General features: G+C 47.6%; 2 protein-coding genes across 2 annotated transcripts in view; both read right to left on the bottom strand.

Moving 5' to 3' along the window:
* The window catches only part of LOC137412417 (uncharacterized), a 216,647-nt gene that overhangs the window by 169,791 nt on the left and 30,208 nt on the right, over window positions 1–16,648 (bottom strand). The window lies entirely within an intron of this gene.
* LOC144889807 (uncharacterized) lies at window positions 13,075–15,825 on the bottom strand. The gene is made up of 2 exons (XM_078771006.1): window positions 15,118–15,825; window positions 13,075–15,028 (listed from the first exon to the last, which is right to left on the bottom strand). Exons 1-2 carry the CDS (start codon window positions 15,211–15,213, stop codon window positions 13,463–13,465), a joined length of 1,662 nt encoding a protein of 553 aa, XP_078627132.1. The 5' UTR covers window positions 15,214–15,825; the 3' UTR covers window positions 13,075–13,462.

Raw genomic sequence — 16,648 nt, 5'->3', positions numbered from 1 at the left:
ACGTGTACCCTTGTGACCTTACCCCTCGCTCATCTGTCTTTCTCCCCCCTTTGTCTCCCACATGAGGACATGAGCGCAACTGGGCGCCGAGGGGAGCGTGCGTGAGTCCGCCATTGTGCGCCCGGAACTCCCAGAACCAGCTGTCTGCATCGATGCACCACATTATGGACCACATGTCTGTGGCCGAGCACCACTTATGGACCCCATGGGTTGGGGCATGGCCCCTCTGCTGGAACCGGCCATGAAGGCCCAAAATCTTGCTGGCGGACCTTGATCACAGGGCACCGATGCCCCACAGGTGAACCACACTAGTCGGCCCTGTGGGCCATAAATAAATAAAAATGGACACGTTGGGTGCATTTTATTGTAACAAATAGGCCGCCAGCAAAGGAAGATGACAACACCAGGAAAATAGCAAATAGCCAGCAGAGGGAGCCGAAAAGCAAGAGACCACCTGCAGGGTTAGGGGTTGTTGTTTTTATTTTCATGAACAATGATGACTGTGCACCGATTGGTGCTTGAGGGTGTGTTGGTGCGTTTTGGGTGCTTTCATGGTGCGTCGATGCAGAGCAGACTGTCTCCCCCCAGAAAGAACAATCACAGGTCCTGGGTTAGTTTTGTAAATAAAGTAAAGCCATTGTAAATAATGCTCCCCACCGTCAGTGTATAGTTTGAAGACCATTCCGCAATTCGGTTAGCTGTGGGCGTGAGTCTGTTAGGTAGGGTGCAATGGAGCAGCGGGACATATTTATTTATGTTTTAAAACTGTCGCACTCAGGGTCAGGTTAAAAGTAGAGGGAACTACACCTACGTGTCACACTAAATTAAAGTTATAGGCCCGGGACGTGCCTAAGAGGAGGAGGGTGCAGTGTTGCGGAAATGAGGCTTGTGTTTTTTTTATTGTGTTTTTATTGTACAGTAAATTGTTGTAAAATATCGCCTTCCTGCCTCCAGTCTGTTGTATAAAGGTCAAAGGGCGTTCCGGCAGTTTTTTTTTTTTTTTTTTTGTATACTGAATCGAGGCTCGTGAAAGAGCTAACATTTATTTCACAAACAAATCAACCAGACAAACAAAATATACAAAAAGAGGAAGCGGACGACAAGATGGGGAGAGAAGGGGAAGCACACAACCACAACATTTGAGAGCAGGGAGAAGTGTGGGAGGGAGAGGGCTTGGGGGCAGGAGGTGTGGGAAGGGGAGGGGGGGGGGGGGACCTGCAACTGCAACTTGCACATATTCCTGCAACTTTTGGAATAACGAGCCAGCAGTCTTCAATGAACATTACATAAATTACATTACATAAAATTACATATATAATATCTTCATGACTCACAAATACATAAAAACATTGCCTCAAACAGGGAACCATGATTGTCATGGGGCCCGCAAGGCTAACCCCCGCTGTCGCGGGGAAAAATGGCCTTAAAACGATCATTCATTCATTCATTCAGTCTTCAATGAACATCATAGAGCCTGTGATGAATGCTGTGAAGAGAAACAGGTTGAGATGGTTTGGTCATGTGTTGAGGAAGGATGAAAGTGACTGGTTGAGAAGAGTGATGGAAATGAATGCAGAAGGAAGTAGAGGACGGGGAAGACCGAGAAAGACTTGGCTAAAGGTGGTGGAAGAAGAAATGCGGGCAAGGGGGTTAACCAGGGGAGATGCAGAAAATAGGGCAAAATGGAGAAGATAGTCATGGGGCCTGCAAGGCTAACCCCCGCTCTCGCAGGGAAAATGGCCTTAAAATGCCTTTTGTTGTTATTGTGTTAAACTAGGGCATGCCCGTACTATATCTATATCTAAAATTATATCCCCCCCCTCTATTTACATGAAATGGTTTGGTCCAAAGCGAACGGCTTGCGAGTACGGTGACAATCCCCCCCCCCCTCTATTTACATGAAATGGTTTGGTCCATTCGCAAAGCCAAAGCGAACGGCAGTTACGAATCGCAGTTACGATGAATCGCAAAGTAGTTTTAATTCGTTTTAAAACATAGTTTAACGCCAACATAGTTTGCCAACGTGAAATAAATGAATACGCTCTCAAATGTGCCGTCCGAGGCAGAGTCTGTTCGGCACGTTCGGCACACGTGATAGCTCGCTGCTCTCTGATTGGTTGAATCGTTTTTTGGACATAGTTCGGTAACTACTTGTCCGATTAATATGAAACCTTGAAAAGGCACATCCTCGGGTCCCCAGCAATATACCTGGCAAGTTTCAAGTATATCGGACCCGTGGTTGTCGAGAAACAGCGGTCACAGACAAACAAACAAACACACAGACACACAGACACACACACACACACACACACACACACAGAGATTGCTGGAATTATAGATAGATGTTAATTGTTAATGTTAATTATTTGTTAAAATGTTAATTCCATAAAGCATACATTGAAGGACACTATAATATCCCTGTTCAGTAGTTTATTTCCTTATTCTGTGTATTAGGTTAAGGCTTTGTCTTCCATTAAAATGACACTCCATTGCACCAAGTGAAATAAGATAGATTCCCTTCATTCTTCATTCCCATTCCCAAAAACCTCCATTTCCCCTTTCGTCATGGCCAAGCCTCAATTTGCCAATTACATCCCCTCCAAAACCACCATTGAACATGTGCTCGGGTCGGGGAAGAAAGGCGTGCCCGCCCGTCGTCATCAAGGGCGGAGCCAGAGGGTCGCGCGACCAACCATGGCCGAGGTGAGCACACCGATGGGCGTGTCCTGAAGGCCGGGGCTTAATCGCCGGAGGCGCTAAAAAGGCGCGCGCGCAAGAAGTGTGAAGGTTGCGTTGGTGGCGTTGTGGTGGTCAGTGGTTGCGTTGGTTGCGTTGGGTTGTCGATGGTGAGGAGTGGTCGGGCCAAGAAAGAGGAAGAGTTGTTGGACCAAGAGAACATAGAGAACATCCAAGGAGATCATCATCCAGGGAAGCACAAAGCCTGTTGTAGTCCTGGCAAAGCACGCGACGTCCACAGCAGCAGCAGCAGCAGCGGCCACAGCAGCAACAACACTCAACAGCCGCTTGGGGCCTGGACGGCGGTTTTGAGCAGGGCCGCGAAGGAACGGCGGCTGCTAAACGCGCCGATCGTGCTGCAGGACCCCTTGGACCGGCCTCCCCCCCTCCAAGCCATCCACCTCCGCCATTCCTATCATCATTCCCCGTGTGAGTCGTCTTCGTTTGTTCTGTCCTGGGTATTAATTAAGTCTGTTTAGATAAGCTAGCGATTTTCACTGTGTCTCTAAAATCTTCTGTATATTATTTTCTTATCTTTCCTTCTCCTTGGTTATTTTGAGCCTGTAAATAGTAAATAAATTTTGTAGTATTTGCCAACCTTTTCGTCTCCTCCTTCTTCTTCACATCCGTGTTGCTTTTGTCTTTTCCATTTTGAATAGCTCTGGCGCGATCCGGCCAAAGTTCGGGGATCGGGTTAATCGGGGTAACTATTAGTCTGCGGTGCCATCTGCTCGGCAAACCAACATCCTTATCCGCGGGCCGTAACAATATATATATATATATATATATACAAATATATATATATATATATATATATATAATTATATATATATATAATTATATATATATATATATATATATATATAATTATATATATATATAATTATATATATATATATATATATATATATATATATATATATATATATATATATATATATATATATATATATATATATATATATATATATATATATATATATATATATATATATATATATATATATATATATATATATATATATATATATATTGTTGCGGATATGGGATTTGCATCCATCCATATCCGCTTGTAAATATTCCCCTATTTCCTCAATACTTCCCAACTATCCCCAATCCCCCATTCCCTAGTCCCATTTTCTGTAAACAACACTCTGTAGACCCGACCTCCCCCTATTTCCCCCATTAAATGTCGTGCCCAGGTTCACCGCATCTCATGTAAGACAACTATAGGACATCTTGCTAGTTATTCTTAGTCTATGTCAGTTAAGGACTCGTTTCCATTAATTCTGACCCTTCGTTGCACCAGAATGTGATTGTATGGCACCGTTAGGAAGTTTAGGACCTCCCAATACCTCCCCGCAGCTCTTCCTCACGGTTCAGCAACAACAACAACAACAACAACAACAGCAACGGCAGTGGCGGGCGCGGGGAGTGCGCGTCCTCACTCCGGCTTGGTTGGTAGAGGGTGTTGGGAGGGCACCAGCCCTCCCCAACGAGCCGCCATCGAACATGTGCTCGACGGGGTTACCAAATAGGGGCTCCCTGTCAGCTCCTCGTCAAGGGCGGAGCCCGGTAACCCCCGCACCCAATGGAAGCGGCGGACCGGCCCCAGTGGGGCGGAGCCAACCAGCCGAGGGCGTGTCACTCCCCGCTGAGCATGCGCAGGAAGAGGGAGGTGACGTCAGATGCGCGCTGAGCTTGGAACAAGCAAGACGTACCCTCCGAGCGCTGTGAGGCCTCCCCGCATCTTCTGGACTGGACCGTGCTTTATCCTGTCCCCGAGCCAAGGTACACCTTGTGCCATCGAACTACCTGTCCCTCCCTGCCATCAATCCCTTTGTAAGTCAGCCTTGTTCCGTTTGTCTGTGGTCTGTCCGGGAATAGATAAGATTGTATTTAAGTGCCCATCTCTTCTGTGTTTTTTTACCTCACTCTGCCGTGTAATCTACCCCCTTTTCTCCACCACTGTAATTATACCCTCCTCCGGAGGTCTTGAGAACTGTACCCCTTGCGTCGTTTCCTCTTTCCCAGTCGTCGCGTCCTTTCCATCCTTGATTTGGCATAGCGCGATTTGGTCAACATCTGGGTGGAATCGGGGTCTAGTCGGGGAATAACTGTTCGGTCGCGGAAATACCACCGCTCGGTAAATAACATCTAAACCGCGTCCGTAACAATTGGTGTCGGGAGTGAGATACGGACCCGAAGCGCGCTTAACGCGCTCAAAATTATAAGTCACCGAAATTTGATTTTGTTTTACAAAAAACCCGAATTTTGAAAGTCGCGCTATGGGAGATCAAGACGGCTGGGTTCCGGTAGAGGAGAGTGAGGCAGGGTCGATCCAGGACCAAATTGAGGGACATGAGGAGAGCGAAGCAGTGAGGGCGGCAGGTTCGCAAAATGGCGTCCTCGCGCACGAGGTTACGGGCGCGCAAAATGGTGCCTCGCAGATGGCTACGGCGACTGCGCCCGCGACCGTAGCAGCGCCGCTGGTGGATTTGAACCTTTTTTTAATACAAATGAAGGCCCTTATGGCCCACAATAGCGAACAATTGGAACAAAGAATGGGCAAGCAATTAAGGGAGGACATGGGGGCCAATAGCCAATGGTTAGAACAAAGGATGGGGTCCAATAGCGAGAAATTGAGGGAGGACATGGGGGCCCAGATCGGAGGGTTAGGGAGTAGAATAGAGGGATTAGACAATAGATTAGGGGAAATACAGGAGGGGTTAACGGGGGTAGAAAACAGAATGGCCGCTCAAGAGAATCAAATGGAAGGGATGAAAAAGGGGTTAGAGGGGTTAGAAAACAGTATGGAAGGCAAATTGAGGGACATGAGGGACCAAGCGGAAAGGGAAGTTTAAAAAATGGGGCAGCAGATAGAGGGGGTCAGAATGGGGGTAGAAACTAAATTGGATGCTCACAGGGAGGAAATGGAGCAGATGAGGGTGGCATCTGGGCAGGAGATGCAAGTGATGGGAGAGGAGATCAGAAGAGGTGTGAGTGAGGTCGGAGGAGTGCGTGAGGAGGTGAGGCACTGTGAGGAGCGCATGGAGAAGGAGGTGAGAAAGGGGACTGTAAAATTGCAAGGTGGTATAGAGGAGTTGACGCTGGGAGTAGAACAACTGACAGTGGGACAAAAGGAGTTGGGGGACCAGGTAAAGAAGAACACAGCGGTAATAGAGGGTTTAAAATCGACACAGAAGGAGATGAAAAAGGACGTAGGGGTAATTAAAAAAGAGTGTCAGACGGTACATGAGGACCTGACGAGGAAAATGAACAAGGTGGTAGAGGTAATGGAGACGAAGGACCGGCAGGTGAGGACGCACATAGAAACGGTCAAGGTGGCCTTAGAGGACGAGCTTGAGGAGACGCACCGGGAAATAAAAGAGGTGAAGCAGAAATTAGAAGAAGTGGAAGAAGGGGTAAGCGAAATTAAGAAGCGACGGAGAGAGGATAAGAAAGAGATCAAAGAGGAAGTAAAAGAATTGGTCCAAAGTCTGTGTTCGGATCGTGATGATGTGCTCATTAACCGGATGAGGGATTCGCAGGTGATGGAGAAGCGAAGAGAAAGAGGACCCGGTGTAAGTGGTGACCAATATGGTCGTGCGTATGATGCGCCAGGTGATTTAATGAGCTTGGGGGTCGAGATGGACCCGGGTGTTCGTGAGAGGCCGTTGGTGAAGTGTGCGACAGGTCTGGTGTGCGAAAAAGGAGGTGTGCGAGAAAGTCCGACTCTGGGGTGCATGGGGAAAGAGTGCGCTGTCAAAAGTAAGGAAGAGTGTACACCTGTAGTGAGTGTTACAGAGGGTGTAACGGGAGAGTGTGCGCGAGAAAGGTGTGTAACGGACGGGTGCATGAGGAATGAGTGCGCTGTCGAGAGTAAGGGTGAGTGCGCTGTCAAGAGTGGAGGTGAGAGTAGTAAGAGTGACACGGAGCGTGAGTTGGTTGTGACAGGTGAGAAAGGAAGCACACCTGGAATGGTAGAGCATGTGTGGGAATGCACGCTGGAATTGGTAGTGAGGCACGTGGTTGGGTGTGCGAGTGAGAGCACACCTGTGATTGTCACAGAGGAGGTGACCGAGGAGGGGCGCGAAGAGGTGTGTTGGTGAGGTGTGCGAGCGACGAATGTGTGCCAAGGTGTTCGGTGGTCAGGTGTGTGACCAAGTCTGTGAGCGGAATGAGTGTACCGAGGTGTGTAAGAGAAGGTGCAATGACCAAGAGCAGGGAAACGGCTGGATGTATGAGCAAGAAAGGGGTAGCGTACGCGTGTAAGCATGCAGGTGAGGCATCGACGGTAACCGGGTTAGCGGTGAGAGCGACTTATAGCCGAAGCGGGCCCTCGGTGCGTGCCGGGCTTCGCGTGCCGCGAGAACCAGCAGGGATCCGAGCCACGGCGGGTTCGAAAGGACCGCCGTACGCGATCCACGCTGGGCCTCGCTTGGAACGGCCGCGTCCGTGCTCCACTAGGCGGAGCGGGCAGCCCGATCGGAAGGGTCGTCATGGCGACCACTTTTTGTTGAGACGTTCCGGCAGGTCGAGATCGGGCCATTGGACGGCTCGGTGCCAAGATGGTGCGTGGGATCTCGGCCCGGGTAAGCCCCCGTCCCTGCACCAAGTGCCGGACGCATCCAGCCGCCGGCACAAAACAACCCGCATTCATGGCTTGGCTGTACGAAGCCGAGCTTTAGAAGTGAATTGGCGCACCGAGAGGCATTAGTAAGTAGACTGTAATGACGAGGATAGTGTTTTGGCCCCGAAATTAGAAAAACAAAATTTGATGATAGGCAAAGGATTGGCAGTAATGATTGGCAGATGATGGGTAGTGATTGGCAAATTTTTGATTTGTTGAAATTTGATGTGCAAAATTGGTAGTGGGAGATGCCCGATGTGGTGGGATGGCAACTCTGTCATCCCTCACAAACTGGGGGCAGATGCGCTATAGATTATGGGGTGTATGGCAGTGAAAACTAGCCCGGGTGGGTTAGGATATTGTGTGTAGGGATCTAGCGAAGATGACATTAGGTAACGTTAAGGTTAGTTACTGACAAGGATACCTGTAGAGGGGACGCAGGTAGATTAGAGTGGATGATAATGACGAGGGAGCGCAATCGTTTAAAGGGACGACTGGGAAGCGCAAGTTTCAGAGGGGAGTAGTTAGATGAGATGATGCTGTGTGAGAACTGGACAGGTGTGTGGAGCAGTGTATGAGTAGTGAGTGTTGTGGATCAGCGCGAATGCGCTTGGGGGAGAGAAGGGTGCAGGCGGCACCAAGTATGAGAGCACAGGTGTGCAAGTACAGGTGTGTGGAATATATGGAGCAGAGAATGAGTGGTGTGGAGAGAGTTAGAGTAAGTGGTACGGAGTGGTGTGGATGGTGCGGAGGTGTGAATGGGGGAAGAGTGGACCCCCATCACGGATACCCGTGGCGGGTAGTGTAAGTGTTAGGTAAGAGGGTATAGGTAAATTGTGGTTGGATATTGGCATCTGTGGTGCGAGTGAAAGAATGGTATTTGGATGGGTGCATTAGTGTTGTGGAAATGGCTGGGCGTGTAGCCTGTTAGTGTGTGTAGTTGGTTTGAGCACTCCACCACTGTGAGGATGTCGGCCAGGTGAGGCCGCAGGTGGGCTCTGGGAGCCGGTAGTTGTTGTGGATGGGGCCCGAGGATCCGGAGGACGGACCCGGGTAGCCCAGTGCCGGAGGGCACCAAGGGGTGACAGAGCCAGGAGGGGCCTTCCCCAGTTAGATAGGTTAGGGTGAGGAGCAGGTAAGCTCGAGTGGCAACTACAGTGGTGGAGGTGTGCAGGTGGGTAGACCTGCTGGGAGAGCTACACGTCACAGCCCAGAAATTGTGCGAGGGCATCGGGAGATGAATCGGGGGAGTGAGACCCCAAATTGAGAAGCACCACAGTTTGGTCAATGGGAATTGGTTTTTAGAACCCATAGTGTAAGTGGGCCAATGGTTTGGCAGGAGAAAGACCCCGGGTAATGTAAAGTTGTTAAAGTCATTTAGGAAATAGTTAGGATTGATGAACCTGTCGCACCATACGCAGCCACTTATCTGAGGTGATGATGATGACTCCACACCTGTGTTTTCTTTGTTTTGTGTTGCAGGAAATGAGAATTGCTGTTTGGATTTGTGAGACGCATCACGACGTGGATAAGACATTGGGGTGATTCCATCTCTCCCTCCTTAGGAGGGACTGATGATGAATTGGTGATGGCAGATTTTGATGTTGAGTTGGAGATGGCAGATTTTGATGAGAGTTGGAAATGGCAAATTTGATTGGTTAGGAGGGAGAGAAGACGAATTTGGTTTATGGGAGGAACGGGGAAGACAGTAGGGACGCTGTTGATGTGTAAAGTAGATGTTTATGGGTAGTGTTGTGTTTTGTGGAAACAGTAAGGGGTAAGGGAGGGGCAATGTAGGTTACCTGGTGGGGGGGGGGGGGGCGTACGGTAGGAACGTACCTGTCTCACCTGGTTCCCATGTGCCCCCAGTATGCATTACCTTGTATTGCGTGCACTTTTGCGCCCCTACCACCTTACTCACTTGTCTTCTTTTGTCTCCCACCTCCGAGGATCTGGCTTTGGGGCAGAGAGAGAGGAGAGAGAGGTGCTGGCTCCGCAGTTGTGGGCCTGTACTTCCGCTGCTTGCTGCCTGGATCGATACACCATATGGACCGCAATTTTTGTGGCCGCCCACAATGGACCGCAGTTCTTTTGCGGTCAAGCACCACCCGTGGATGGACCTCTGGGTCAACGTGGCACCTATGCCATACAGGTGAACCACTTTTAGTTGCCCCCCCTGACGGCCACAATTCAGAAATGGACGCGGTTGGCGCCTTTCTTTATTTCTAAAGAAGCCAGAAGGCCAAGTGCACTCCATGAAGGCAAGACCAGCGGCAGAACATCGGCCGGCTGCGACACCACCGGTGACCATGGACACTTGATGGTGCATTGTTATTGAACACTTTATTGGTGCACCGGATGGTGCTGACTGTGCGTAATGGGGTGGTGCTTTTGGTGCTTGGATGGGGTGCTCTGCACATTATTAAAGGCCGTAGGGCCACAGGGCACTCGTGGGTTGGTGTATCGATGCTGGCATGCGTGCTCTCCCCCTATGCATAACATCTGCATGTGTTCCTCAAAGAACAGGTCCTGGATCGTAGTGTAAATATCAGTGTAGTCTTGTATAAATGATGCTCCCTACCGGCTGTATGTTTAGTTTGAGGATGCTTTCCGCGATTCGGTTATCCTGTGGGTGTGTTTCTGTTAGGAGAAGGGTGCAACGTCGCAGGGGGACATATTTACTCATTTGTGAACATCTGTAAAACTGTCGCACTCAGGGTTGAGTTAATAGTAGAGGGAACTACATCTGAGTGCCACACTAAAGTAGATGAAAATTTATCGGGTCGGGCCGCCCCGAGGTAGAGAAGGGTGCAATGTTGCGGATATGGGATTTGCATCCATCCATATCCGCTTGTAAATATTCCCCTATTTCCTCAATACTTCCCAACTATCCCCAATCCCCCATTCCCTAGTCCCATTTTCTGTAAACAACACTCTGTAGACCCGACCTCCCCCTATTTCCCCCATTAAATGTCGTGCCCAGGTTCACCGCATCTCATGTAAGACAACTATAGGACATCTTGCTAGTTATTCTTAGTCTATGTCAGTTAAGGACTCGTTTCCATTAATTCTGACCCTTCGTTGCACCAGAATGTGATTGTATGGCACCGTTAGGAAGTTTAGGACCTCCCAATACCTCCCCGCAGCTCTTCCTCACGGTTCAGCAACAACAACAACAACAGCAACGGCAGCGGCGGGCGTGGGGAGTGCGCGTCCTCACTCCGGCTTGGTTGGTAGGGGGTGTTGGGAGGGCACCAGGCCTCCCCAACGAGCCGCCATCGAACATGTGCTCGACGGGGTTACCAAATAGGGGCTCCCTGTCAGCTCCTCGTCAAGGGCGGAGCCCGGTAACCCCCGCACCCAATGGAAGCGGCGGACCGGCCCCAGTGGGGCGGAGCCAACCAGCCGAGGGCGTGTCACTCCCCGCTGAGCATGCGCAGGAAGAGGGAGGTGACGTCAGATGCGCGCTGAGCTTGGAACAAGCAAGACGTACCCTCCGAGCGCTGTGAGGCCTCCCCGCATCTTCTGGACTGGACCGGACCGTGCTTTATCCTGTCCCCGAGCCAAGGTGCACCTTGTGCCATCGAACTACCTGTCCCTCCCTGCCATCAATCCCTGTGTAAGTCAGCCTTGTTCCGTTTGTCTGTGGTCTGTCCGGGAATAGATAAGATTGTATTTAAGTGCCCATCTCTTCTGTGTTTTTTACCTCACTCTGCCGTGTAATCTACCCCCTTTTCTCCACCACTGTAATTATACCCTCCTCCGGAGGTCTTGAGAACTGTACCCCTTGCGTCGTTTCCTCTTTCCCAGTCGTCGCGTCCTTTCCATCCTTGATTTGGCATAGCGCGATTTGGTCAACGTCTGGGTGGAATCGGGGTCTAGTCGGGGAATAACTGTTCGGTCGCGGAAATACCACCGCTCGGTAAATAACATCTAAACCGCGTCCGTAACAATATATATATATATATATATATATATATATATTGTAACGGATTTGGGAAACCCTGCACTTGGTGTAATTGTTTGTAAATATCACCCTCTGTAAATAATGTAATAATTCCTTGTAAATACCTCCATTAATTGTAAAGGTCAACGGTCGTCCCTTTAGCTAGTCCATGTACAAGCACGTAGCCAATCATAGAACCTCTCTATAGTTATATAATTATTATGTGTTCCAGTTTAAGGCTCTGTTTTCCATTAGTTGACTCTGCATTGCACCAAATGAAATAAGATAGATCCCCTACAATATCGCCGTGGCCTCCAAAGCGCCAGCACGGCGGCGTTCACCACCGTTGCATTTGGTGGTTGTTATTGGCATTATCATCGCCCCAAACTCCATTGAACACGAGGTCATCTCAGAGCGGAAGGTGGGAGGAGTCAGCCAAGCACCAGGAACAAGGCGTGGCTCTGCCAGCGCCTCATCAAGGGGCGGGACCGGTGAGCCCTCGCGACCAACCAAGGCCGAGGGGACTCACCGGTGGGCGTTTCCAAAAGGCAGGCGGCTTGATCGCACCAGGCACAATATAAGCACACGGGCAAGCCTATTCAGGGAGATGCGTGACCCAGTTGGAGCAGACAAGAGAGAAAGACACGTAAGGGGGTGCTGATATTGCGGCAATAGACCGATACCCTCTAGGGCCCTATTGTCGCTGGTTGTGGAGGCGCTGAGCTGCCGGCTGCTGTTCGCTTCAAGCCCGAAACGTGAACCTTGACGGTTTGCATTCGCCTGGACCTTCCTGCCCTGCCATCGGCTTGGACCTTCTCCTCCTTCCACTCATTCCTGCCTTCATTCCCCAGTCGTGTGAGTCTGCTCGTCGTCTGTCCTCTGTTGTCTGGGGTTTATAAGTTAACCTTGTTTAAGGAATTGCTCTGTGTCCTTCTGATCCTTCCATTTCCCTGTAAATTACATTTCTTTTCTTTTCTTTGGGTTTTTGTGTAAATAATCTATCTATAATTCCAGTAATCTCTGTGTGTGTGTGTGTGTGTGTGTGTATGTGTGTATGTCTGTGTGTTTGTCTGTGACCGCTGTTTCTCGACAACCACGGGTCCGATATACTTGAAACTTGCCAGGTATATTGCTGGGGACCCGAGGATGTGCCTTTTCAAGGTTTCATATTAATCGGACAAGTAGTTACCGAGCTATGTCCAAAAAACGATTCAACCAATCAGAGAGCAGCGAGCTATCACGTGTGCCGAACGTGCCGAACAGACTCTGCCTCGGACGGCACATTTGAGAGCGTATTCATTTATTTCACGTTGGCAAACTATGTTGGCGTTAAACTATGTTTTAAAACTAATTAAAACTAATTTGCGATTCTTTCGCTTTCCTGCGCGTTTGTGCACGCTATGGCGATTTCTTTACCAAACTCCGCAAGCCGTTCGCTTTGGACCAAACCATTTCATGTAAATAGAGGGGGGGGATTGTCACCGTACTCGCAAGCCGTTCGCTTTGGACCAAACCATTTCATGTAAATAGAGGGGGGGGATTGTCACCGTACTCACAAGCCGTTCGCTTTGGACCAAACCATTTCATGTAAATAGAGGGGGGGGATATAATTTTAGATATATATATAGTACGGGCATGCCCTAGTAATAATAAATCCTGTTATTTCTTACCTTTGGTTTTCTTTCCCATCCGATCGCTTTCGTCCTGTCCTCCATTGATATACGTTAGGGTGCATCAAACGCCCCATGATTTTCAAAAAGTTGTTGTATTTTAATGTCTATTCCCTCAAATGTTACACTTGTTGGTAGAAGTATGTATGCAAAAAATAGATGAAATCAGAGGTGGTCCTGGGTGGCCACCGGCCACTTTTATATATTTAGGGCCATTTAGGGCCACAGCTAAACTACTTTACAAGATAATGTAAAATTAACTACAAGATAATGTAAAATTAACCATTATACCTATATACAAAAGTAAAGTCCTACTTTTACTAAATGCCTAATATCAAACAGTTAAAACAACCTTACATGTCAATGTAAAATTAACCAAAATCGTTCTTCATATTACAAAGTTGTAGTACAGTGTTGTAGTATTGTACTTTCATTGATTAAAAGTTTGAAAATGTATTAAGCACAACGCCAATGTCACTACTCCAACTTTGCTCGTTTCCGCAAATTTGGCCTCGCTTTGCGGTCACATTCAACCACTTGAAGAAGATTTTGGAAGTGGTCTTCTCTTCTTGCAGTTGAGACAAAATCAGTTGCGAGCTTTACTGCTCTCTCCGCAGGGTCATTCACAACATTAAGCCCATCCACAATGGACTTGGCTGCCTTGAAGTGCTCATTGTTCTGCCAAGTGTCAACATCCTCTGTTAGGAAGGTCATATCTAGGTGAAGAAGGTTTACTGTAAACCACGAGTCCTCGTTCACAAGATCAGCCAGGGTTGTCGCTTCTGTAATTTTTGGAAATGACGGTTTGCCATATCCAGAACCGTAGCGGTGTTTTGGAGTGCTTGGCATTTCATCTGGTTGTATGGCCAGTAACACATCTGCAAGGGCACGACGATCCTTTTGAGGAATTGCATTGCTGAACAGTGCCAAAACAACCAGTTCTGGGGTTAAATACCACAAATGTCTATCAAAGGCTTTCACAGCGCTGACTGAAATGGTTGAGTTGACAGCTTTATAGTTGAGCAGAGTCTTGTAAAAGCACAAATCAAACCATGGGGCATTTGAAGCAGACTGACATATGAGCCACCAATCACAATAAATATAAACAACAAAAACAACAAACTCCTTCAGTTTTTTCTGTTGATGTTGTGTTGTTACAGTTCCTCGAGGTAGTAGAGAAATTTGCTCTTCAAGTAGGCATATTTTGATGGAATAAAGAATCTTTGACATCCACCTTGCTTTATGCATGGCCCCTGGTCTGTGGAGTGTTCCTTGTTTTGTGACATCATCATCGAGGACTACCTGGCAGAGTTGTGCCATTTCCTTGTAGTCTTCCCTACAGTATGAAGCGCTTGTGCGGATTGTGCTTAAAACCTTGTTTTTGCAGGATAAAAGCAGCTGTTGTGCATAGTCATTGTACATGGAAATGTCAATTTTGGTTAAACTTTCATTCTTTGCATGCGATATGCGTTCCCAATTCTTCTGGAATTTTTGGAACAAAGATACTTCTGGAGACTTTGATGCCTCAATTTTGAGAACGTCAAACACATGATCCAGGATTACCTCTCCAACATGATGGCGACATGCACACCACAGAAGAGCACGGTCCAGTTTTGATTGAATGGTAACACAGGCAGCTGTAACGTGTCCAGTGTTTGATGCTGTTGTGTCAAAACATAAGTTGACAACTGATTGTTTGCACTTCCATGAATGTAGATACGTGTAAGTGTGCTCGGCAATGATGTCACCTGATGACCTATCACTTCCAGGAGGATATCTAGCCACCCCCAGTAGCTTTACATCAGTGGCATTCCCAACCAACACTGGCAATCTTTCTTCCTTGACATTCTTGTTTGTGAGCGTTGGTATCTGCTTGCCATCCCAGTGAAGTGTTGCAGCTGTTGGGGCGATCCAATTTTCTTGAATATCTTTGGCGATAGCACTTGTTATTGATCGTCGAGCCTTATCAGCAGTTGAGTACGACTTGGCCACACGACGTGGATCACCTCCTGCCTCTTGAATTACAGCTTTGGTGAGCGCAACCTGTTGAACAGGAGTTATGTTTAGTCGAGTAGCAACAGACACAACTGAATGTCTTTTCAGAATATCATGAGGAATAAAGGCAGATGTACCTGCATATGTTGATCTGTGGTGACTACGCTTCCTTTGAAACTCTGGAATCGCCTCTTCTTCAGTTTCTTCCAAGCTATCTGCAGAGTCACTATCATCAGAGCATACAGAACTAATTGTCATCTCTTGTACACTGGATGATTCATGACGTTCTCGTCTTGAAGCTTCCGCTAAGAGGCGTTTTTCTTTTCTATGATCTTTATCAACTTTCTTCTTGTCAACACCACCAAATGAGGCTACTCTGTCAGATTTCATTGACTCTAAAAATACTCTATCTTCCTCATTCTTAATGTTTGTCATTGCATCTTTTGTCCATACACCAAAGGTCTTATCAAGACGTTCATTCATGGTTTGCAACTTAGCCAAAGTGCTTGGAGATTCTCGGCGAGAAACAGGTATTTGACGCAATTTGTTATTGTCATTAAGAAGGTCAAGTATTAGTTTGCAGCATTGATGGTCTGAAAGCATAGGAATATTTGCTTTAGTGTAGAATTTTTTCAGCTGGATAAGGACGATGCTGGCAGATTTCCATTTCAGTGGCTGAGTTTGTTTGCCTTCACATATTTCTTTCTGGATGTACCACATCACGCATCGAAGAACCTGCCGGCAAGTTGGGAGGCGGACTCCTGTCAATGTACCATCTGCTTCTGTAAAAGCATTGCCAAGACCAAAAATGGCACTTGCTAATCTGGTCTTCTTATCTGCCATCTGAAAGAAAATAAAGGATATTATTAGACTACTAGTATGGGACCCACGATTAGACCTCCGATTTCATTCATGTAAAAATACAAACTAATTATCAAACCATCGTTTTTTGCATAAAATTGTTATATTTGTATTCCTCTCATCAAGACCTTCAATTTGATACCAAACATGACTAGGTTTGGGTGTAAAATAACAAAATCAAACATTTTTACATAGTGCGGCCCCGAAAATGGCCCTAAATATATAAAAGTGGCCGGTGGCCACCCAGGACCACCTCTGATTTCATTTATTTTTTGCATACATACTTCTACCAACAAGTGTAACATTTGAGAGAATAGACATTAAAATCCAAGAACCTAAGGGCGTTTGATGCACCCTAATATACGTGGCACGATTTGGCCAACGCTCAGGATCGGGTTAGTCTTTGTTAAATGGTTCGAACCGCCGGCTGCTGAAAACCGCTCGGCAAATAACATCTTGTCCGGGGTTCGAGCGGTACTTGTCTCCCTGTTCTGCGGAGGGCCGGCTAAAGGTATTCGGGATAAACCCTGGACCCATAACCCTGATCCGTTCTATCCCGCGGGAGAGCGTTACAAGTACCAGGACCAGCGGAGACGGCCAGCTTAACAGGACAAGGGGATTAACCCCCCCTTGCTAACGGGAGAGCCGTCCCCCGTATCCATAACAATATATATATATATATATATGAAGGTTTGTCCACAGCCTAACACAATAATCGAAAATTAAATTTTAAGTTACAAAGAATAAAATATTGAAATTGAAGAAATCACCCAGCTAATGTGAATTCTTTACTCAGCACAGTTTAAT

The sequence above is a fragment of the Myxine glutinosa genome, chromosome 1 (genome assembly GCF_964187855.1).
Source record: "Myxine glutinosa chromosome 1, kmMyxGlut1.1, whole genome shotgun sequence".
NCBI lineage: Eukaryota > Metazoa > Chordata > Myxini > Myxiniformes > Myxinidae > Myxine > Myxine glutinosa.
Note: the sequence above shows the minus strand (reverse complement) of the source record. Positions and strands in the feature narration are given on the sequence as shown.